This window comes from Cygnus olor, chromosome Z (assembly GCF_009769625.2).
Source record: "Cygnus olor isolate bCygOlo1 chromosome Z, bCygOlo1.pri.v2, whole genome shotgun sequence".
NCBI lineage: Eukaryota > Metazoa > Chordata > Aves > Anseriformes > Anatidae > Cygnus > Cygnus olor.
The window spans coordinates 15,421,303-15,444,343 of NC_049198.1; the positions used below are offsets into that span (position 1 = coordinate 15,421,303).

The 23,041-nt window shown below is 44.0% G+C and overlaps 2 protein-coding genes across 12 annotated transcripts in view; one reads left to right on the forward strand and one right to left on the reverse strand.

The window, feature by feature from the left end:
• The window catches only part of NIM1K (NIM1 serine/threonine protein kinase), a 27,941-nt gene extending 15,662 nt beyond the window's left edge, over positions 1 to 12,279 (forward strand). For 5 of the 10 annotated variants that reach the window (XM_040540062.1, XM_040540057.1, XM_040540058.1 and 2 more), the window contains 3 exons: positions 5 to 1,190; positions 6,293 to 6,561; positions 9,251 to 12,279. In XM_040540062.1, coding sequence (XP_040395996.1) covers positions 899 to 1,190; positions 6,293 to 6,561; positions 9,251 to 10,000 — 1,311 coding nt within the window. In that variant the 5' untranslated portion in view covers positions 5 to 898 and the 3' untranslated portion in view covers positions 10,001 to 12,279. Of the gene's footprint in view, positions 1 to 4 lie in introns of those variants that run through there. The other 5 variants (XM_040540064.1, XM_040540063.1, XM_040540065.1 and 2 more) reach the window with 5 other exon arrangements.
• HMGCS1 (3-hydroxy-3-methylglutaryl-CoA synthase 1) lies at positions 11,670 to 22,102 on the reverse strand. Of its 2 annotated transcripts, none has more exons than XM_040540056.1 (10): positions 21,971 to 22,102; positions 18,350 to 18,807; positions 17,893 to 18,018; positions 17,236 to 17,400; positions 16,387 to 16,555; positions 16,089 to 16,259; positions 15,288 to 15,394; positions 14,820 to 14,945; positions 13,826 to 13,989; positions 11,670 to 13,425 (listed from the first exon to the last, which is right to left on the reverse strand). In XM_040540056.1, the coding sequence occupies exons 2-10, from the start codon at positions 18,795 to 18,797 to the stop codon at positions 13,333 to 13,335; spliced, it is 1,569 nt and encodes a 522-aa protein (XP_040395990.1). In that variant the 5' UTR covers positions 18,798 to 18,807; positions 21,971 to 22,102; the 3' UTR covers positions 11,670 to 13,332. The 2 variants fall into 2 exon arrangements, with proteins under 2 accessions (XP_040395990.1, XP_040395989.1); XM_040540055.1 differs by lacking the exon at positions 21,971 to 22,102 and adding an exon at positions 19,707 to 19,797.
• Positions 22,103 to 23,041: the final 939 nt, after the last annotated feature.

Below are 23,041 nucleotides of genomic sequence, written 5' to 3' on the forward strand. Positions count from 1 at the left end.
TTAGGAACACCATGCGTCTGGCAAAAATTTGAGAAGGCTCAAGGCGTTAAAGAAAGCTCATCTAAATAAAGGCGGGTTAAAGTGACATTGCAGTTACCTAATCCTGTATTGTCCTGCCATGTGACTCCGGTGATACCGAGGCGCAGCGTTTCTTTTGCCTGGTGCACAGATTATGCTTTTCCTGTCATCTTCCAAGATCAGTCGCTTTGTTAAACTAGCGATGGGAAGGAAACAGAGGAGCAACAGACTATTTACAGCAAGGCTTCGAGGCAGTCATTTCCAAGGCACAGTGACAAGCTCACAGGCTGAAGAATGAATCAAAATAAAACCCTGCATTCAGCTTTTGGACTGGTACCAGAGTCAAGAGCTACGCTCTTAAGGTCAGCTATTCAAAATGAACTGGAAGCATCTGGGTTTATTCAGGGCAGTTAATCAGCTATTTGTTTGACCTTTTTCTATCAAGTTAGTTTTCAAATCAGCGAGCTAAAGCCTGAAAATTTGTGTCAAATATTTTGCATTTGTGTCAAAGGTACTATATAGAACGTGAGCAACTCGCCACTCTTGTGCATAAAGCTTAGTGTTTCAATTGCAAAGCCTCTTTTATCTTGTAGATGAAGATCCTGACACGGTAAATCTGTTAGTGGGAGATGGACATAAATAGCTCTAAGTTTTGTCCCCAATTTTGGACAAAATTGCAACATGTAAATACAGAAGATTTGTTTTTAAGGTAATTTCCGGACTAGTCTTTGGACTTTTGATAAGCAGCTTTTTTTTTTTTTCTTCTGTTTGTCACCATGTCCATTACATGTGGGATTGTATATTCATGAGAATTATTTCACTTCATTAAACTGCTTATTGAGGCATTTTGTTAAATGGGGAAGTGATCATCCTACAGACTATGACAACAGGATATGTGAATGGAGGAGGTCTTGGAAAACTCCGCTATGCCAGGTGGAATCGTGAGGACAGCGGAGAGGACTACGGGCGTGAGGAGTGCTGTGGAGGAGACGAAGAGGGCAGGCAGCAGAGGCTGACCCCATTTGAGAAACTAATGCAGGATATGTCCCAGAATGAAAAAGTGGTGAAAGAATTAACCTTGGGAAAGAGAATTGGCCTCTATCGAGTCAGAGGAGAAATAGGAAGTGGGAATTTCTCACAGGTGAAACTTGGAATTCATTCCCTGACCAAAGGTAGGCACTGCTGTGTGGGTCGTGGTTTCTGTGCGCCCTAGTTGTGTGTGTACACAGATGGGCCTTTTTGGGGAAAAGGTGCTGTCTGAGCCTTAAATACACATGCAGGTTGTACGTGCCTTTGTTGCGTGACTCTGTAAGCAGGCACACAGGTAAACGCTTAGCTTGGAGAAGCCTGTATTCATGACTAGCAGCCAGAAACATTTTATTAGAGTGGCAAAGTTTGTCTGTGCACTTGGGGAAGTTAACCCCACGGTGCTGTACCTCCTTCCTGCAAACACTCCGCCTGCTGTCAGCTCTGCCCAGCTCAGGGGCTGCTCACAGCCTCACTTAGCAAGGCTTCCTTTGTTTCACAGCAAATTTACTGGCATGGCTGAGGCTTTTACTCGATAACAGTAGTTTTGGTGAAAAGTGTTATGCTGTTTTTGCTGACTCGTGCAGGCAGTGCGTTCATATAGGAAGCTGGGACAAGGCATATAGGTGCGGGCTGAGCAGACACAGGAGGACAAGCTTTGCTACAGCCAAACCTGGGTAGAAGGCTGTGTTGAACTGCCAGTTATTTTTCTAAGTACAGAAATGCACTGCATAAGCTGCTTCTAGGGGGAGCTAGAAAAGCTAGGTAGCTGCAGCAAACATTTCAGTTACAGGTGTAACTCAGAACTTGTCTTCACCTACCCTGTTTATTCTGCTGTCTGTGACAATATTAGAAACTGTTCTTGTTTTCCCTTAGTTTTCCCCATGTACATTAATATCTTCTGTTCTGTCTTTCCAATTCAATTGTTTCTCCTTCCCTGCATCACCTTAAGGCTGAGAGAACTAAATATTCCCCAAAGCCCTCATTCCTTGTTACCAGTTCTTATTTTTGCTGACCACCTCCTTCAGCCCAGATGCAGAAGTCTGGAAGCTCACGTTTAGCCCAGTTATGATGCTGTTGCTGCACTGGGAGCAAAGTGGACAATTGGCGGTATTTTTTCCCCAAAATTCAAGCCTGCCTAAGGCTAGGGGTTGGTTTATCTGGGTGTGGTTTTTTTTGCTTGCTTGTTTCAGGGAGGCATCACTGTTGTACTTGGCCCATAGCAAGTTGTTTTGTTTATGCTCAGTGATTTTTTTTCCTTCCAAAGAAAACTGTCTTGTGCTTGCTGCTGACGGAAATGCCGCTCCTGCACCACACACAGGAGGAACACTAATGGAAGGATAAATTGGAGCTGGATAAACCTTTTACCTGTTGAACTTAGGTTGCTTTAGAATGTGTATAGGGCTGATTTTCTTTTGTTTGTTAGTAGCTTTTTGGGTTATAATGTTCACTGGGCAAGGATTTAATTTTTTGATACTAAGTTTGCAATGCTCTTGAAGAAGGAGGGATGAGAGGAAAATATCCTTGGTTGTCTCCGCCTGCGAGCTCATCCGTCCTCACAGAATGCACTGTGGGGATGGGGGACCAAGAACATGTGTGCATGCACACACCCATGCACAGGCGTGCACAAACCCGTGCACAGGCGTGCACACACACACATCCTTTGGAAGAGGAGTTATTTTTTTCCAACAGATGTACACTGTTGTGTTGTTAATGAACTGATGTGTCTGCACAGCGCTAATGAGTACAAGTCTTTTTCTTGGCTGAGATGTAAATTAAACCGGCTTCATTATTATGACTTCTGTTTGGGTTCCTGGGGTAGGGAAAGGCTTCTTGTATGTTGGGGGGGGACATTTCGGTGTTCAGAAATTGTCATACTGGTATGTTCTAAGCATCTTCCTCCTCCTGACATTTCACCCTGTATTGAGAAAGTTTTGTTCTTTACCAAGATCAGCTTTTGTTCCAACTCGGGATATTCTATGATTCTATGATAAGTAATTACACGTGTGCTGTTCTGTACTCCGTGAGTTCTGTTCCAGGAGGATACCTGGAAAAGTTTCCAAGGGGGAAAAAACTGCAGGACTGTACTTGATGAGAACCTTGTTTCTCTCACAAGGGTTGCCTTGATTGCTTACCAGATACAGGAAAATCTTTGGTGCTATGTTGTTCATGGGGTTTTTCAGGAGTGCTGTCCATGTTATTAACCTGAGTTTTGGCAGGGATTTTCTCCAGATGCCTGTTGAGTTGCTTGCTTAGGACAGTTAGTTTCCTAAGCACTCTGTGACCTTTATTCCACGTGTCTGAGAGCACAGCTGAATGTATACAATTAAGAACACCCCAAACTTACAGCCGTTAAAAAGTTCATCTGCTGTGAAGCAGCAATTGCAAGGGCAGGACTGACCAGTCACCTACTTTGTTTTTAAGCTATTTCAGGTCAGTTTTGCTTTTGTTTCCTTTTGCCAGTGTAGCATACACCACTTCTTCCTGAAATACTTTCTCAGCCTTCTTTTAATCTCTCTTGTTGACTGAGATTTCAGATAGGTCTTTTCAAAACCTGAACAAACCCAGCATATGATCAATCAAAATCTTTTGCTAATTAATTTCAGTATTTTGGTAAATAAATTGCCTACTGAAAATGCCCTCCTGTTTGAACTGCTACCATGCAAGGGTAATAGAGGATTTGTAAACCAAATTTGTTTTTTTTGTTCTGTTTTGTTTTTCTTGTTTGTTTGCTTGTTTGTTTTTGAGGCAGTTTAAGAAGGAAAATAAGGAGTGTTTTTTTTTTTTTTTTAACAATTCAGGCCATGTGGTTTTCGTAAACATCACACATACACAAACACGATGTAGATTTAAATGAGCTTGGTCCTGATACATGGTGGTGTGAGAACAGGATCTGGCCCTTTGATCCTAAAACTTTTTTTGTTTTCCTTCCTTATAAACACTTCGCAGGAAAACAGACTAGGAGGAATAGTAAATTACAGCAAAAGAAAATGGAAGGAATTTCTCCTAGAAGTTTGTTGTTTGCTTGTTTAAAGCCCAAATGCACCTAAACTTTATGAATCAAGATGTAACGATGCAATTATTTAGGTAAGATTCTGAGAACTGTTATCCCTACACATGTAGTTGTGCAAACGTTACCTACTGTGAGCTGATGCTCTTTCCTCTCAGTCTAGCTGGTGGTCAACAAGCTACCAACGTGATGAGGGTTTTACAGTCTTTCACCCCTAGGTCCCAGCAGCCAGAGCTCTGCCAGGATCAGTGCTGGGTGCTGTTCCCTTTCAGCAGCTGCATTCCCTTCCGATGCGCCTCGCCACCACCACCAGCACCATGCGGGAGCACAGTGCAGTCTTTCCTAACTGGCGCGCTAGGCAGCATGAAACAGGTTAGGGGAGCAAGGCGGGGAAGCCTGCCCCGTGTTCAGTCCAGAGTCCTTCTGAAAACAGGCACATCAAGGGACGATCCAGCACCTTTCAGAAGAACCTCATTTGTTACAATATCTGCATGCTTTAGTAGGGGGATCAATTTATGCATTTATGTTACTAAGAAATGTAAATATACCAAATGTGGAATTTTTTAACCTGTACAGAGATAAATGCATATGTATCAGTAACACTTCCAGTATGTTGAAACACTAAATTTGAGTTAAATAGCTTTATAATATTAAGTAAAAACATCTTGAATATCTTTATACCCAATGTAAACATGTTATGGTCTTGTCACTCTTCTCTTAAAGCAACAAGTAAGCAATACTGATTTTTTTTTTTTTAATTTGCCCCTGTGTGCTAGAAAGAAAGGTGAAGTTTTTTTCTAAAAGATTTGATAAAAAATGATTAATCTAATCTAAACCTTGAAATGGTTGTTTAAATGTGCTTCTTTCCAAGAACAAACAGTTGTTTTACCTGCCATGGTTCAGTTTAATTTTGCTGTCTTGATAAGTTACACAAAGGCACTGTAAACCTATCCTAACCAGGCTAATCCTTCTGGTACCAGCTGTATTCAAGACAAGAGGCATGGCCCACCAGTTTAAGACAGAAACGTAAGGGCAATTCTGATTGATCTTTTGGAACTTCCCTTTTGATACAGTGCAGCTGCGTATGTATGTATACGAGCATTTTGTGACCCCTGGCTTCACTGTAGATAAGCTACAGAAACATAGAACTTAACCACGGCTTTGCATTACCAGGACAGCACAAGACAGATTTGCTGTCTTACAGGATCCCTGCAACTTATTCTACTTCACTGTTTTATTTCCTTCCTTAGTATAAAGTCTATCTGTGGTGTGAATTCATGGCCCACTGTCGTATACAGACATAAAATTGTACTTTTCCTGTATTCTGTGCAGTACCAAGAACTACTCATGCATGAACTCGTTGGAAAAACTGGCTCAGCTATCCCGAGAAAGACAAACCTCTGCAACACTGATTTTGGTAACTGAGAATTTGTGGGGATATGGGATAAGATGTTAGGCAACCATTCTGTAAGTCACACCAACTTAAACACATCTTTCTGTTATGAGCTTGCAGGGTTATATTCAAAGTCCCTAAATTACTTCCGAGTATTCTGTCGGCTCTGAAACAAACCACCTAAATTCAACACCTCCATTAGTCTGGAAGAATCAGGCTCTTGTGCATAACACACCTAAATTATCTGAACAGCACTGAGCTAATATCAAAAAGCGAGAGCACAGACTTCAACATTTTAGTGAGTAGCAAGTTGAGGAGGGAGACACATTTGCAGCCCAGTCTTAGGGGTTTTGCAGGATCAGTCTGTGTTCTAGGAATGCAGCATCTCCGCTGGTTATTGTAACACCAAGATGAGACTCTCAGCTGTCCATTTCTCTCTAGAAAACAGAGCAGCAATACCAGCTTCCCATCTCTCTGACTTGGGGCCAGACTTCTGTTTTGAAAGCTGCAGTGCCTAGGTTAGACACCTAACAGATGATGTAATTGTGGTCATCAGACATGTATTAGCTTGATAGCCATGGAACACAGCACATGATTTGATTAGCACTTGCAGTACTCTACCACTCTCTAGCTATACCAGCTGTGAGTACGACGCTGGAGATCAGAAAGGAAGATGAAGATGGGTGTGTGTGAAAGATGACAGGGCTTAGGAGGCTGCTGTAGCTTATCTTGTATTCATCATAGGTGAAATTTCACTGCAGTTACACAACCAAGCATTATTGTACACAAAGAGTGTTACCGTTTGTACCTGTTGAGTTAACATGGAGAAGCATTTTTCTTTTCAGAGAAAGTAGCTATTAAGATTTTAGACAAGACAAAACTAGACCAGAAGACTCAACGTTTGCTGTCTCGTGAGATATCCAACATGGAAAAACTGCACCACCCAAATATCATCAGACTGTATGAAGTAGTGGAGACGCTCTCAAAACTGCACCTGGTGATGGAGTATGCAGGAGGTGGGGAGCTCTTCACTAAAATCACTACAGAAGGGAAGCTATTAGAAACAGAGTGTAAAATAATCTTCTCCCAGATTGTCTCTGCTGTGAAGCACATGGTAAGTTGCTCTTCCACAGGCATGTTGCTCCTCGTTACTTGGCAGAATTAGTGGATGTACCTTTTGTTTTTCCAAGCAGTAGGTTTAGTGTTAGCAAGATTTCTGGCCTGTATCTCTGAAAAGCAAAAAAAAAAAAAACTAGAGAAGGGCTGTCCTAAAGTTCTGTATGCCCTGGCAGCCAGGAGGGCCAGCAGTACCCTGGGGTGTATCAGGCATGTCATTGCTAGCTGGTTAAGAGAAGGGATTGTCCTGCTCTGCACTGGTGTGGCCTCACCTCCAGAACTATGTGTGGTTTGGGACACCACAATATAAGAAGGACATAAAACTATTAGAAAGCATCCAAAGGAGGGCTATGGAGAAGGTGAAGGGTGTAGAGGGCAAGATGTCTGAGGAGCAGCTGAGGTCCCTGGGTTTGTTCAGCCCAGAGCAGAGCAGGCTGAGGGGAGGCCTCACGGCGGCCTGCAGCTCCCTCACGAGGGGAGCAGAGGGGCAGGCGCTGAGCTCTGCTCTCTGGGGACAGCGACAGGACCCGAGGGAACGGCATGGAGCTGGGACAGGGGAGGGTCAGGCTGGGGGTTAGGGAAAGGTTCTGCTCCCAGAGGGTGGTCAGGCACTAGGACAGGCTCCCCAGGGCAGTGGTCACGGCACTGAGCTCCTGGAGTTCAAGAAGTGTTTGGACAGTGCTCTCAGACACAGGGTCTGATTTTTAGGTAGTCCTGTGCGGAGCCCAAGAGTGGGGCTTGATGATCCTTTTAGGTCCCTTCCAAAACAGGATATTCTGTGAAAGATATCCAAGAGAACTTTCATATCCACCCCAAGTTATTGCCCCTCTGTTGGCAGCTTTTGGGAGGAAACTGAAATAGGAGCATTTGGTGGGTAGAACCATCCATTTAGTAACAGCATTCTCCTATGTTGCTGTAGGTACCATGTAACAGAGCTCAATTTCTTCCCTCCAGATATTTCAAAACTTAGCATCACTCTTCTGCTAGAAGAAAGTGTCCCAGAGAAAGCGTGCTAGGTATTGCAAACACCCAGCTTACTTATTAATGTATGTGGGAGACTGGCAATTAAGACAGTTAATTCCTGGTCCTCACTTACGTGCAATCTGTGATCTTAACACCTAGCCAGTCACTTCCTCTTGCCTAGTCTTCATTACTGCAACTGGATTTAGAATGATGCAATTTGTAGAACACAAAGCATCCTACAAGGGCAGAAGAGGGTAATTAACTACTTCCTGTACAACCTCCTCTGAACCTTGCTTAGTGACTACAGCACAAAAACACTAGAAAACTCTTCTGTATTTGAGAAGTAAAACTAAGACTTGTTAAGGTTGGCACAGGGTGCCCTGCCCTCTGGTGGCTCACTCTCCTGCCACGTAACTCGCTTGGGCTTTGAAAACGAGGAGGTCACAGGCAAGGGTATTTATTTCCAGGTCAGGCATCTAGAAACATGCTGCAAACTGCTTACAGAATATAAGGAGTGTCTTTTTTTTTTTTTAATGTATTTTGACAGAATGATAAAATGTTCTTTAAATGACAGATTAGCTTTAACACCTTTTCCAAAGATATTGGATCTTACTTTAAAGATTGCATCTATTTCTTAGCATTAAACCCAGACTACCACCTTGGCCAACCTCTTCACTCATGCACAGAGTCTTCTGCAAAAAACATGTTACTTTTGCTAATCCATTAAATTCAGGATACTCATATCCCACCTCATCCCTCATAGATGAGGATTGAAGATCCCTGGTTGTTACTAATGACAGTTTTAAAAGTGTGGGACACAGAAGGGGATACAGAAGGATTTCCCTATTGCCCCCAGATACACGTGCACCTTCTTACCTCTAAGGGTAAAGAGCAGAAAGTGCTCAAACACTTCCATTCTTCCTAGTTATTTCAAAGACGAAGTTAAACCCTTACCTAATCAAGACAGGTGTATGTCCACTCAGCAAATTCAATTTGCAAAATTTCAATTTCTGAGGAAAAAAGGTACAAGTTGCAGCCTATTTACTATAGATTTCTAAAACCAGAAGACACCACTGAACTCAGTGTCCTGTAAGATGGTGGAATATTACAAGGCACAAGTTTGTGATCCTTCTCTCTTGGCACTACCAGTTCTTCACAGGATATTAGATCACACAACAGAATTATAGCAGCTTTCTTATTTTGTCTGTTCACATTCCCTTTATGATCTTCATGAACTACAAGCTGTCTGTTCACAAGTCCAAGTGCTCAGAACATATGCAAAAATGGCATCATTTAAAAAGAAATTATTTTTGTTACTTACATCATTACAGAAATGTAGTAATTTCAAAAGTGTTCTGAACCCTGAAAAAATAAAACACATTTTGCACATGAAAGTATCTAGACATGTATGGATAGCCACGATGCCACCACAAATCTACTTAATGAAAACAGTAAATTTGTTAACATGAGATTGCTGTCCTTAAAAATAAAAGGACATCCTTCTTCCTATCTCCTCCAGGTACTGTGCTGTTTTCCTAGCAGTAGAGAATCATTAGACTTATTTAAATACTTTAACTTTTCGATTTCCTAGTAATGCTTACTTCTGACTTCGTCTGAGACAGGCAATTCTCTCCCCATTGTGGCAGTTAATCAATGGTAAGAGGTAGTCACTTGGGAACTTCCCGATGAACAAGCTAATACCATATTTTCTTCTTGTTCTATAGCATGAGAATAATATCATTCACCGGGACTTGAAAGCAGAAAATGTTTTCTACACCAGTAACACCTGTGTTAAGGTGGGAGACTTTGGTTTCAGCACCATCAGTAAGAGAGATGAAACTTTAAATACTTTTTGTGGTTCCCCTCCTTATGCTGCCCCTGAACTCTTCCGAGATGAAAACTATGTCGGCATTTATGTTGACATCTGGGCACTAGGAATCCTGTTATACTTCATGATGACAGGTATCATGCCATTTCGAGCAGATACAGTGGCCAAACTGAAAAAGTGCATTCTTGAAGGGACATATAGTTTGCCTGCCTCCCTCTCAGAGCCTTGCCAGAAACTGATAAAAGGAGTCCTTCAGCCAGTACCAACAGAACGATACTCTGTCAAACTTATTATGAACAGTGAATGGATGCAGGGGATACAATACCCTAAGCCTTTACAGCCATTTAAACTGGATCCAAAGTATTTGTCTGAGATTAGTACACTCAAAGAGGAAGAAATTGAAGTGAAAAACACTCTGAAAGATCTGGGAATCACAGAAGAACACATTCAAAATAACCGGGGAAGAGACGCACGCAGCTCAATAACAGGTGTCTACAGAATTGTTTTACACAAAGTACAGAAGAAAAGGGCGCTTGAGTGTGTCCCTATAATGTCCTGTCCAGATCCCAAAGAACAAGACTTGAAGAAAGGAATCAACTCTTACAGTGGGATGAAGTACACATCGAAGCTGTGTTCTGTTTTGTAAACTGCACTGCAGGCTTTATACTCGGCACACTTAACAAAGGGTTTTATTCACTTTTCCCAAGCTTTGGTGTTAACATTTTTTTTGTAACTTTTAAATAAACCAAATACGCCTCATCTCCTTTGTATTTCTCAGTTCAAACTTGGAGTGCTCAAATGCAGAGCTCTAATGTGCTTGGTTTTCCCTTTGCTCCAGGGGCATGGTCTAGCCAGTGCAAGAACTCAGGTAAAACAGGTACGAGATAAATAGTGGAAGTGATCTTTTAATAAAGATCAAATAATACTGCCCTTAACATGCCTGGGAGATCTCTAAGCACACACATTACAACTGACTTCTCAGAAAGTTACCTTAGCTTGACAAAACTCTGCCACTGCAGACCAGAACAGTTTTCACAGAGAACTGTCAATCCACAAACAACTGTAAATTCTTTAAAAAAATCTTCTTAAAAATTATTCAGCAAATTAAACATAAAAAGTAATTAGAGCTTTAAAAAAGAAAAGAAAAATAACTGTAGAAAGGACAAGGCTGTTGTTGACAGCAGTTCCTGATTTGTCAAAATTCAGAAAGGCAAATTCAGATATGCTACTCTAACCCTGCAGGTGTGGTTGCAATTTTCAGTGCATAACTGGTTGGGCTGCCATCTAACCTTCTGACACGTTCCAATATTTGTATGATTCTCACAGTCCACAACCGCTTAGAACCCAGCTGCACTCCAATAACGAAACAAACATAAGCATACTCCAAAACTCGTGTACTTTTACATTCTTGCTTTAGCACTGGGCATCCCTAGGTAAGCTGAGCGCTGTGGATACTTAGGTCTGTTTTCATACTGAGTATTTCAGGTTTGTACTAACTTCTGCGATAATACTTTGACAACAGAGGCTGGTGAAAAACTGATTTTGATATTCATGAAGTTAGAAAAATAGGAATTGTCAGGTTTCCGAGTGTCACCAAGATGTACGTACTCCTACCTTCAGCTTTAATCAGGCATTTTAATCAGCAACACCAGCAGCTCAGATGTAAATGGGTAGTAGCTGTCCTCTTGAACAGGCACAGTTGAAATGCCCACGCTGACAGGTAGAGCCTGTATGATTTTAGTTAAGACAGGTAAACTAATGCAACGTTTAGAGAGGTACAGTTGGCGATGTCAAATTTAAAGGCAGGATGCCTTATCTATTATTAGGGCCAATTAGATGAAGATGATCTGTTGACCTTAAAAAGAGTAGTTAATGTAAATGAGCAACAGAATGACTCTGAAAAGCCACCCATGGAAAACTGTGCTCAACAAGACCCAGGTAAGCAAAAAGCAAGAACTGATCCCCTTTCATGGTGTATGTGAGAAGGAAATAAAGCAATGCTGTTGTTCCTAAGACAGTAGTAACACTGATTGTACTTTATAAGCTGGGAATGAATTCCTCCACAACAGAAAGTTTCCATCTGAAAACATGTAAGTTACCTTGAAACACAGCCCTGAAATAGTGATTTCCCACCAACCTTGACAACCCTTTCTTCCATTTGTGTAATGGAATGATATCCAGGAGAAAGATCCAGGAGGCCCACACAGCTTGTGACCCCCCCAGTTCGGGTTTTCACAAGGCCAGTTTCCCCTTTCTTTCCTGTTAAGGATAAAATGCATCCTGAAAACTCAACAAGTCAGCACTACTCCAGCAGGTTTCAAATATCTCAAACTTTATTTTAATAAGGGATCAGCCTCACAGACAGTGAGGGTCTGTGGTTAACTTTTTGTGCCAGTAGCTCAATTCTTGGCTTGTCCACTGCCAGCAATGGACTTTGTTCTATGGCAATTTTTTTTCTGGTGCCAATACAAGTTTCATGAGGGCAACCTAAACCAAAATGCTTGCAAACACTATCTTCATGCATCACTGCTCCATAACTTTCAGCAGAACAAACAGATTAGTATCCATCAATTTATAATAAACATCTATTTTACCAAGGCTTGACTGTACAAATACAGCAAGTTACCAAATCCTAGTGAGTGACAGATAATACAAACACTTCGTTACACAAAAAAGATCGTGATTTAAACAGATGAATCATTTCTTGCTACTTTATATGAGATAATGTAGCTTTGTAGAATTAGCAAAGAAATAAAATTCAACAAAACTTCATTCTGTACATTAGCTCAATTAAATATATAATACAAGCTTACAAGGCTCATGTCATAGTTCATTACCAATCTGGGCTTTAAAAAGCTACCAGAATGGAATCCCCATTAGAACTGTGTATCTACCACTTGCAAAAATGGATAGCTTGCATACTGGTGAAAAAAAAGAAAGAAAAGACCCCACTCCTAAGACATCACCAATAGTGAGAAGGACTTCAAAGTACAAAGCCAAATCCAAAGTTAGAAATAGTCTCTTAGAAATGTATTATATAAAGAATAGTGAGAGGCCAGAGTTCCAGACAAAATGATCCTACTCCCTTTCTTAGTTTGCCAATTAAAACAGCTCCATAATGTCTAGAAGTTTTATTTGAAAATTCTGCTCCTTTAAATACTTGTTACAGTTAAATAATCCTGAAAAGTGCCAAATCAGTAAGTCCAAGAAATATACCCTTTTATGTTCTTTAGAAGAACAACCGTCTACCTCCCTCGTCATTCCTCTTTCCCCCCAGGCTGATGTGATTTATAAGGCAGGTAAAAAAATGCACAAAATGGGTTTTAGGTGGAACTTCATGATAACTAACATTGTTAGTTACAGTCAGCCTTGTGGTCCTTGATCCACTATTTTGATAGGGGAGAGTGATTTTATTCCAGTAGTGAGTGTTACTTGGTACTGTATCTTTTCCAAAGCAATGGGGTGAGGAGAGGTAGACTGGGAGAAGAAAGGGAAGGTGATAAAGGGCAAGAGAAGTGCAGAATTCAGAAGACTGACTGCTTACTGTCAAGGCACTGAGAACCCTAACATTAAAAGCTTGGACTATTTTGCCACACACTTTTGCATACAAGCAGAATTTAAGTGTAGGTTTCAAGCCATTTTACATGGAAAAAGCAAGCAGAAGATTCACTTTTTTCTATGTACAAAGACCTTGTAATAGACTACAGCTACTACTCCGCAATTAAAAAAAATTCAGACATGTTAAAGAATCCACAAAGCCCCTGGCAAGTCCCATTATCTCCAGTATATTAATGATTTTAGTGTCCTGAAAATACTATAAATATCAGCACACTGCATTAAGACAAATCCTTTCAAGGAGTTTGAAGGTTTTTCATCCCCAATTAAGTACTACTGTACAATGCAACTTCAGTACTACTGTAATCCTTTCTTTCACCCTACCCTCACACCTTTTTCCATTCCCCACCTCACAGAGGTATCTTAATGCTCCCCATTGGAAATGGCAACAGTAACGCCTTCAGATTCTGTTGTTGCAGGGATTCTTGGCACTTTCTTAGCAGGGCTTGGGATGTGCTAAGAAGAAGGGAAAAAAGACATTAAATACAGTTTTCTAGTTCACATACATTCAATACTTCATGGCTAGTCCAACTCTCAAACAACATTCATGCTACACTGGACAGCTTGGTTTTAAGTCATTCACATTGGTCATGCTTCATGCAAAGTGATCATGTGAAAACAGCCAGTTTTCTTCTTGTTTCATTCTTGTGCAGTTTCATTCTTGTTATGATGAAATGTATTTTTTAAAATTCCATGTGTTTTTTTTACTTCTGGCTTGTACGTTACATATTTTAACAAAGCACTTGAAATAATTTGTTAAATCCCTTCATCTTTTACCATACGTGCACATGCTAAGACAACCACATAAACCGTTCCACCATTTACATCAAACTTTAAAAGAGTGCACGGTGTTCACCTCATGAACAATGCCTGGGTGGACAACTTCAACTCCTGCCTCCAGAGGTCCATCACCCATGATTGGGCGTCGTGCATAGGTTCTTCTGTGTTTTTCATCCACACGCACAAGGTACCATGTTCCCTCAAAGAGATCTTCTACAGAACACTGTGGAATATAGTTGGCTGAGAAAATAAAAAAAAAAAAAAAACAACATACTGTTAGTTGGTTCCTGGTGAGAGTTTCATTCAACACTGGCCTTTACATATTGCAGTTTAGAAGTACTAAGACGGGAAAACCAATTTCATTTGGTTTCATTTCATTTCAATGTGTACAAGCTACAGGAAAGCACTTTACAAGCTACAAGGAAGTAGAAAGAGTTGGACATCCTCTTCATTCCATAACCAAATCATTACAGCTGTGCAAATTAAGTATTTTGCTGTAGGATTAGGAATACTGGAATACCAGAGTACTGTGTTCAGCTCTAGGGCCCCCAACATATAAAGGGCATGGACCGACACGGACCTGTCAGAGCAAGTCCAGAAGAGGGCCATGAGGATGACCATGGAGCACCTCTCCCATGAAGACAGGCTGAGAGAGCTGGGGCTGTTCAGCCTGGAGAAAAGGCGGCTCTGGGGAGACCTTACAGTGGCCTTCCAGGACATGTGGGAAAACACTGGGGAGGGACTCTGTCAGGAAGTCCTAGTGATAGGACAAAGGGTAATGGCTTTAAACTAAAAGAGGGTAGGTTTAGATTGGATTTACAGATACAGATTCTTCACTCAGTGGTTTGGAGAGGCCCTGGCACAAGCTGCCCAGAGAAGCTGTGGATGCCCCATCCCTGGAGGTGTTCAAGGCCAGGCTAAATGGGGCACAGGGCAATCTGACCTAGCGGAGGTGCTCCTGCCCATGGCAAGGGTGTTGGAATCAGATGACCTTTAAAATCCCTTCCAACCCACACTGTTCTGCAATTCTAAGATTATGGTTCTACAATATATGTTTATGAAGTTCTTACCCAAGTGATGAGTTTCCTGTCTAATCTTCATGTTTTCAGCAAAGACATCAGGTGCAATACATTTTCTCGAGTCAAGTCTTGTTTTAAGATCAGAAAGGCTGGCAGTTATTTTGTCCAGTGCAGAACCTACAACATAAACCCATCACGTACCATTTGCACCAGTGCCAAAAGCTGCACACTAGCACGTTTGCATAGCAAGACTATTCAAAATATTCTGCATTATAGAAGCTAAGTTTCTAGTTAGGTATAAATATTCCCAATTACTTGAGAAAAACATTTGTAGCATTTGAAAAATATTATCTATTTGCCAAAGAGTCACTTAAAACATATCCTGGAGCTGGAACATCTTTGATGTTACTGTCATTAAGCACTGTTCTACAGGTTTACTTAGGCTGGTGGGTAACGTAGCAAAGCTTTTAGAGGTGAGCTGTGCAAGGGAGTTAATTAGCATCTCTTCGTTTCACTCACCAGGAGTGGCATCCTGTGTAACTCTGATGGAATACAGAGTAGCAGCAAAACCAGAGCCATATGAGAACACACTAATTCTCTGTCCTGCGAGATGCTCTGGAGAGTACCTGCAAACGAAACAACAGTTTAAGCTGAGAATTAAGTCAAGATGCCTGTTTTAAATAACCAGAAAGTGCAGCTAGCTTAGAAAAAGCAGACATCAGATTGTATCAACTACAACACCACATCTAGCATGCTATATGCATTAATGAGGGCTTTTTAAAAAAAGATTTCAAACACTGCTGTTATGAGATGATTTTCAAGACTGCCTATGCAAAAACGAAGAGCAAAGAAACGCCCAGAATATGATAATCTAGGAGGTGGCCAATTTTCATTCCTAAGTGTCCTAAAGCATAAAATGAAACATCACATCTTGGAATGCAAAGTAACAATACAAGAGACCCAAGATGAGTGGTCTAATTTATACTTAGCATGCTTTTTTAAGTCTCAGTGATGGGAAAAAAGTTAAGTAAATATTTGCTTTTATTATTATAGGGAAACAGAGAAAGCATTCTGATTCTGTTTTCTACTATGGCAGTGTCTTTTGGGGAGGTTAAGGGAGAGAAGGTTGGGAAAAGGTACACCACCTTACAAATAAGATCCTACTTTGGAAGGCAGTAAACAGTGTTTTAGATTAGCTTCTGACACAAACTTTGAATCCATTTGTCACTTGAACTAATTGCATATGCAGAATAGTTTTGTAACATTTTATGTGCTTACATATAAAAAGCTATGAGTTTGGTTTTCCAATTTTATACTTACTGGGCTAGAAGAGAGGCAAGGCAACCGTAGACTGAAGGGGTATACATATTTCCATTCTGATTGGACACAAGTAATGAAGCTTTGGTTTTCTGATTGAAGAGCTCTGCACTAGCTTTCATAAAAGCTTTTTCCACATCTCTGTCAAAATATGTATCTTCAAGTTTTACATCCCTATTACAACAAATAGATAAATGCAAAAAAAAGAAGTGGTCAGTAGTAGTTAGAGGAAAAGGAAGAATATCTTGCATGTTTACCAAATTAAGACTATCTGAACAAGTAAGGCAGCAACCATTCTCACCTGAAAGCTTCCAGCCCACTGAAAATGCCACTTGCTGTCTCTGGGTTCTGGTCACTGAGGAAGTCATTCAGCAGCAGTCTAGCCACACTCTTCTGCACCAGTTTACAGTAGGGAGAATGAAAGATCATGAATCCAAAGTCGTTCAAGGTGAAACGTCTGTCTGTTCCTTCTGGAATTAGCAGAAAAGTTGTGTTACAACTTATTACTTGTACTCACTTCAGCTATTAAAATAAAACAGGGGGATGGCATGATTTAGTCGTCGTAATATGTCAGCATACAAAAGACAACTCAAGACTAACTCTTACTGGCAAACTCATTTAAAACACTGACAAAACTTCTGTTTAAAAATCCATTTCTTACTGATCTTGTGCACCACTGAGCAATGTTTACTCTTCTAGAAGAAACAGCTATAACCTTAACAGAAACTCAGTATTTCTACCAAGCATTTTGAAATAAGAAATACTCTGCTTCATCTCTCCTTCAAACCTGTCCTTCTTAATAGGGGTGAAGCAACTACTAAACATGGGAGGATAAAATAAATATAATCACTTTGTATTTAAATATTAACCTCAATATTTTAAGAGCCTTGGGGGAGGGAAAAACAACACACTCTGAAGCAAGATATTTATATTGCCACAACAAAAGCCTGAAGAGACTACTCCTTATTGATCATCAGGTACTCAGTTGTAACAGTACAGAAATAATGTGTTTCTTAAGGGGGAAGAGCAAACATTTCAACCACCTCAAAAACAAAAAAAGGAGGCAGTATGCTTGTCTTTAGATTGGATGCTAAAACCTGAAAATATACTGTTTGTGTAATTATACGTTCCAGTATTTGTGGCTACATACCCTTTTGCCACTGGGCGTGGATTTTGTTGCGATAGACAGTATAGCAGCGATCTAACGCACTGAGGTAGCACTGTATAGACAGCTTGCCATCAACGACAGGATATTCGGAGACCATGTCTGGCTTATAGAAGTCATAGGCATGCTGCATGTGGGTTCCGCGCAATCCTGATGGAGAGAATTTGGCAACGTTGAATATTATTTTATTCAGCTTCTGTGAGTCAGTTTGAATACATCACTTCACAAACGTGGAAAGCAACTAATATTTGGTCCCAGACAAACAGGTTTTCTTAGCGCTTCAAGCCCTTCTAGGTAATGTTTCACACAGTTCTCAAACGCCTGCAACTCATGTACAGTAGGCTTGAGCATCACAAACACATTAACAGGTCATTTCTTCTTGAAAACAGAGTGCAGTGCTTTGTTATTCAGTTCTAGCCCACACTTTATTGGAGAATCTCCTAGTACAAAACAGATAGAAGCATCTCTAACTGGTTTTTACTGCGTACTATAGGAGACTTGGCCAAGGTAGCCAAAAGGAGACAACTTTCTGACATTAGTGGGAGTTAATCCAGCCCTCCAGCAACCCAGAGAAACAGGGGGCATGCTTCAGAATGGACCGAGTGTCTGGCTGAATGGTATTTGTTTTCTCACAGGACTCACCTCTCTCAAAAATCAAAGGAGCATTTGGGCCAACTAGCATAGCAACAGCACCAGCTCCCCCTGTTGGCCTGGCATTTCCAGTGGCATACACAGCAATGTCTCCAGCAACAACAAGTGCGTAACGCCCTGTAAAAACACACAGAAATAACAATGAGAATTAGTCAAGAATCTAGATTTTGCTACCCACCAGCAACTTTTGGGATTTGGTTATTTCAAACCATTTAACTTTTCTGTCAGCTACCGAATTTCGTGGGAAAAGACCAGTGATGATTATCCACGGTCTCATCTTCTGTATGTAATTAACTAGTGGCAAATGCCCAGAATATTTAAGACTTCAGAAAGAATTAACATAGTTTATCCTCTGGATTTCATACAGTTAAGCATAGACACTGATTATAAAGAGATTAACCAACAGCAGAGAATGACGTAAATTTGCAGGAAAATACCCTGAACTTACCATCCCAAGAACTGGACTCAATCCAATTAACCGCATTAAAAAGAGCAGCAGTGCCTCCATAGCATGCATTCGTGGTGTCGATTCCTTCTACATCTGTATTACCAGATTCTTCAAAAAGTTGCATCAGGACAGTCTTTACAGATTTTGACTTATCAATTATTGTCTCCGTTCCAACTTCTAATCTCCCAATACAATCATAGGAGAGGCTGTTCCTCTCCATAAGCTTCTGAACCACAGTCAAGCAGAGGGAATTGATATCCTCACGGTCAGAGCAGAACCCCATCTTCGACTGGCCTAACCCAATGGTGTACTTGCCAGCATCCACACCATCATACTTCTCCAGCTCTGTCTGGTCAACATACTGAGATGGAAAATATATTTCTAGTGCAACGATTCCCACATCTTTGGGCCAACAGGATTCAACATTCACTGGAAGAGACCCAGGCATTGTGGCAGATCTTTAAGAAAAGAAACAAAAACAAAAACAGCTCATTTATACACATCCATTTCTAGAGACCTACTTTGTATGTACTTTAGCTTTCTCTGCAGGTATACATAAAAGGTTAAGTTTTAGCTATCCTACAAGTTCATTTGCAAAAGGCAAGCCTCAGAGATTTTGGTCTGAGCATACTGAAAACATCATAATCAATTTGATAACATTTCATATTAAGTTCTTTTAACTGAAAATTCAATTTCAGCACTGGAGCCGGGTACATTTAGCTAAAGCCCAAGGTATTTCACCGCAGCAAAATACATGATCAAGAAGTGTTTGAGAAATGAGTCTGTTTATTATTCTATTTCTGCGTGTAAGCAAAGTCTCAATTCTACACAAGCAGGCTAGGAACACCGGACTGTTTTTTAAACTGTTGCTGATCAAGAACCAACTAACTCAGGAATAAACCCAGCCACAACACAGGTCAGAACTTTCCGAACCTGCTTGTATCTTTATGCTCAGTGACCCAGGGTGTTCCACCGCGCTTGTAAGTGCCACAGAGACGCCAGGCTCTGTCTGCGCCTTTAACACCCACTCCGTTCTGCCGTCCCTGAACTATGACCGCCGACACCATGCCTAGAGCTGTGCTCCCCGGCCCGAGGAGCACTCACGGCCTTGTTATCCCTTCAATCCCTCCACCTACGGCGCTCCTCCCCCGAGATAGCGGGGCGGGCCCTCAGCCGCCACCGGCCGCCCCCCCACACCCGCCTCAAGGTTACCGGGACCCACCCGGGGCCGCGCCGCGCGGGCAGCCGCTTCCCTCCCCACCCCTCCCCTCCCCTCCGATCCTTCCCTTCTCTTCCCTTCCCTTCCCCTCCCCTCCGCTCTCCCCGCCCCCCCCCCGGGTCCCGTCCCGTCCCTCACACGCTGCGGAATCCCATGGCCGGCGGCTTGCGGCCAGGGCGCATGCGCCGGAGCGGGGAAGGGGGGGGCGGGCACCGCGCGCACCCCCCGCGCGCGCACCCCCCTCCTTCCCCGCGGGAGCGCGCGCGGCGCGGGCACGGCGCGGCCCCAGAGCGCCGCCGTGCCCCTGCTGCGGCGAGCGCCACGCGTCCCGCCGGCTTTCCCTGCTCTCCGTGTCGGAGGCTTCCCTACTGCCCTCACCTTTCTTCTTGTTTTTGAACACGCTTCCCTGCTGCTTTCACCTTTTTTTTTTATTTGTTTTTAAATGAAATTGCAGCTGGGAGACGGGATGCCCAGAGCACCATCCAGCTCCGGTGGGCATCCCATGCATGCTTCCAGGGCTGCCCCACTGACCATGAGAAGGATTTAGGGGGACAGACAGCAACTGTGAGCTTCGTGGCTTTCTGGGAGCGCTGCTCCCAGACCCCAGAGCTGCATTTTATCCTAGATCTACATGGGCACTGGCGAGGAGAGGGGGGTGAATGAATGCCAACAGCACCAACCACGAGCTTTCCAGGTCCAAAAAGCCGCTTGGAGAGCAGCATGCCATGGCACAGACACCCCTTCCTCCCTCTGGACGGCACCAGACAGGGCACAGCCAGCTGTGGGGTGCCCTGGCACGGTCACGGTGACACCCCAGGGCTGAGCCTCGCCCCCAGAGCCCGGCACGATCCTGCGGAGACTGCGATGGTTAATTTTGGGACAGAGCAACTCACTTGGAAGTGACCTAGTAAGATGACCAAGTCCCACTGCCTGGCCACACCAGGGCTAGCCAAAAGGTAGAGGGCACGCTACTGAGGGCGTTATCCAAGTGTCCCTGACAGGCACCAGCCACCTCCCTAGGAAGCCTGTCCCAGTGCTCAGCCACCCTCATGGCAAAGAAATTGTTCCTCATGTCCAGCCAGAGCCTCCCCGGCACAGCTCTGTGCCATTGCCATGCATCCCATCATTGGTTACCAGGGAGCAGAGACTGCAGTTTTAATTAAGTTACATATGAGCACAGAAGACAAGATGACGGCATATAATGGACTTGTCATGTCACAGCCCTAGAACAATGGCTTTTAATCAGGCGTTTATTCTGAGGACAGCTCAGTATGCCAAAAGGGTTTGCATCATTGGTGAGCTCTGAGGAAAACACTCTGCTTCTGTGCTTGCCAGTTACAGGGCTTGGAGATCAACACCAGCATTTAATTACATGTTACTTGCCGCAGTTCCCTCGCTGAAGAGCTTTTTGTGGAAGACAACTTAAGGGAGGCGATTTCTGTTGTATTCTCACCAAGTACGCTTGGCGTAGCAGCAGCCAGGGCTGTCAGGTTACGCCACAGTGTACAACGTTGCTTTATATGCCTGCTCTGGTCACTTAAGAAAATGGGACGTGTGGCATCTTAAGAAAGTCACTTGTTACAATGGAAATTGTTTGTCTGACCTGAGACAAGCAGCCTTTTGTTCCCCTGGTCCAACAACAAACAATCCCAGTCACTGAGAGTGAAATGGTACTCAGAAGTACTACTTTTAAAAATCGAGAGCCTGAGATACTTCAATGCAAGGCAACGAGGAACCTGCTTTGTTTTGCATCCCCTTTGGGTTCTGCAGGGAATGAATGAGCAGCATCAGACAGCCACAACTTTCTCTTTTGCGTTGCCAGATGTAGAAACGCCTTCTCCCACAACAACCGGCAGCATTCATGATCATTATTCACAGAATCACTGGGGTTGGAAGAGACCTCCGAGATCACCTGGTCCAACCACCCCCCTACCACCACTATCACCCACTACACCACGTCCCTCAGCACCACGTCCAGCCTTTCCGTGAACACCCCCAGGAACGGTGACTCCACCACCTCCCTGGGCAACCCGTCCCAATGCCTGACTGCTCTTTCCGAGAAGAAATGTCTCCTCGTTTCCAACCTGAACCTCCCCTAGGGCAGCTTGAGGCCATTCCCTCTAGTCCTATCACCGTTTATCTGTGAGAAGAGGCGGACCCCCAGCTCCCCGCACCTTCCCTTCAGGTACCTGTAGGGAGCCATGAGGATACCGCCGACGCTTTTGACATTTCTGAGGTAACTTCTGAGGCCACTAACGGCCGCACAGCCCCCGGCTGCAAGTCACCAGCCGAAAACCCGACCCTACGCTCCCGGTACCGGCACTTCGCCCCGTGGCCGCGCACAGCCGCCCCCCGTCCCCGGCCACTCTGAGGGGACGCGGCCCGGCCCCACGGCCGCTCACCTGCGCGAGGCGATGGCGATCGCTGCCGCTGCCGCACGCCCGACCAGGAGGAAACGCCGGCAACCGGCGCGCGGCGCCTTTAAACGGCCCCGCGGCCCGGGCTCCTGCACGCGCGCTGAGTGGCAGCTCCCGCCGGCCAATCACGGGCGCCGCCACCGCCCCGGGTCCCGCCCTCCGAGCGGGCCGCGGCCGCCGGAGGAGGCGGGGGGAATGGTGTGAGAAAGTGACGCGGCGTGGCCAGAGGGCGGCGCGCCAATGAGGACGCGGCACGGGCGGCGGCGGAGCAATGGGAGCCGAGCGCCGCGCGGGGGCAGCCAATGGGAGCGCGCGGCCGACCGCGGGTGAGAGTAGGGCGGCCGCCGGGGCACGGCGAAGCGAGGAGGCCGTCGGTCGCCTAGCAACGGGCGGCACGGCACGGCCCGCGCGGCACGGCCCGGCCCGGCCCGAACCCTGGCGCCATTTTGCGGCGTGTGGCGGGGGTCGCCTCACGGACCCGCACACCTGACATGAGCCCCGTACACCTCACACGGACCCGCACACCTCACACGGGCACACCCCCGGGGGGACAGGGGCTCGGTGGTCCTGTCCCGGGGTGCTGGGAGCGGGCAGTGCCAAATCGCAGGCTGATTTTAAAGCCGCTAGAGCCAAAGGGATATCCTCCCTGGGCAGCTGGTGTCAGCTTCTGTGGCATCTGATAGCTACAGCTGGCAGGGACACCACCTTCCTCACCTCACGCAGCGTCAGGGCAACACAAATAGATTGTTTCCACAGTCCTAGGAACAAGTGAAAACAATGGAAAAGGAAGGGGAAAGCTCTCATGGAAAGCCTTAGCTCCTGTCCTGTTTGTTCAATCTGATTTGAACCTGTAATCACTCAGCTAGCGTCACACATAGTCGCAGATTTGTCATGGAACTCTTCATAGAGCAAAATTGAGAAATGCTACTGAGAAATTGGGAGTTGTTTGCAGTTGGTACTCTGCACGCTGATAAGCTTATGTCAGTCTCTACTAGCCAGTTCCCTTTGTAATCCTGAAAAAACACAGTGACAAAATGCAAACTGAACATGCCGTGG

Coding starts and splice junctions, on each gene's coding strand:
- HMGCS1 (XM_040540055.1), bottom strand. CDS start 19,750: ATGCGCCCTGGCCGCAAGCCGCCGGCCATGGGATTCCGCAGCGT. Junction 18,019..18,349: donor TGAGTCCAGTTCTTGGGATG/GTAAGTTCAGGG, acceptor GTGTTTTTACAG/GGCGTTACGCACTTGTTGTT. Junction 16,260..16,386: donor AGTGGGCTGGAAGCTTTCAG/GTGAGAATGGTT, acceptor TTGTTGTAATAG/GGATGTAAAACTTGAAGATA.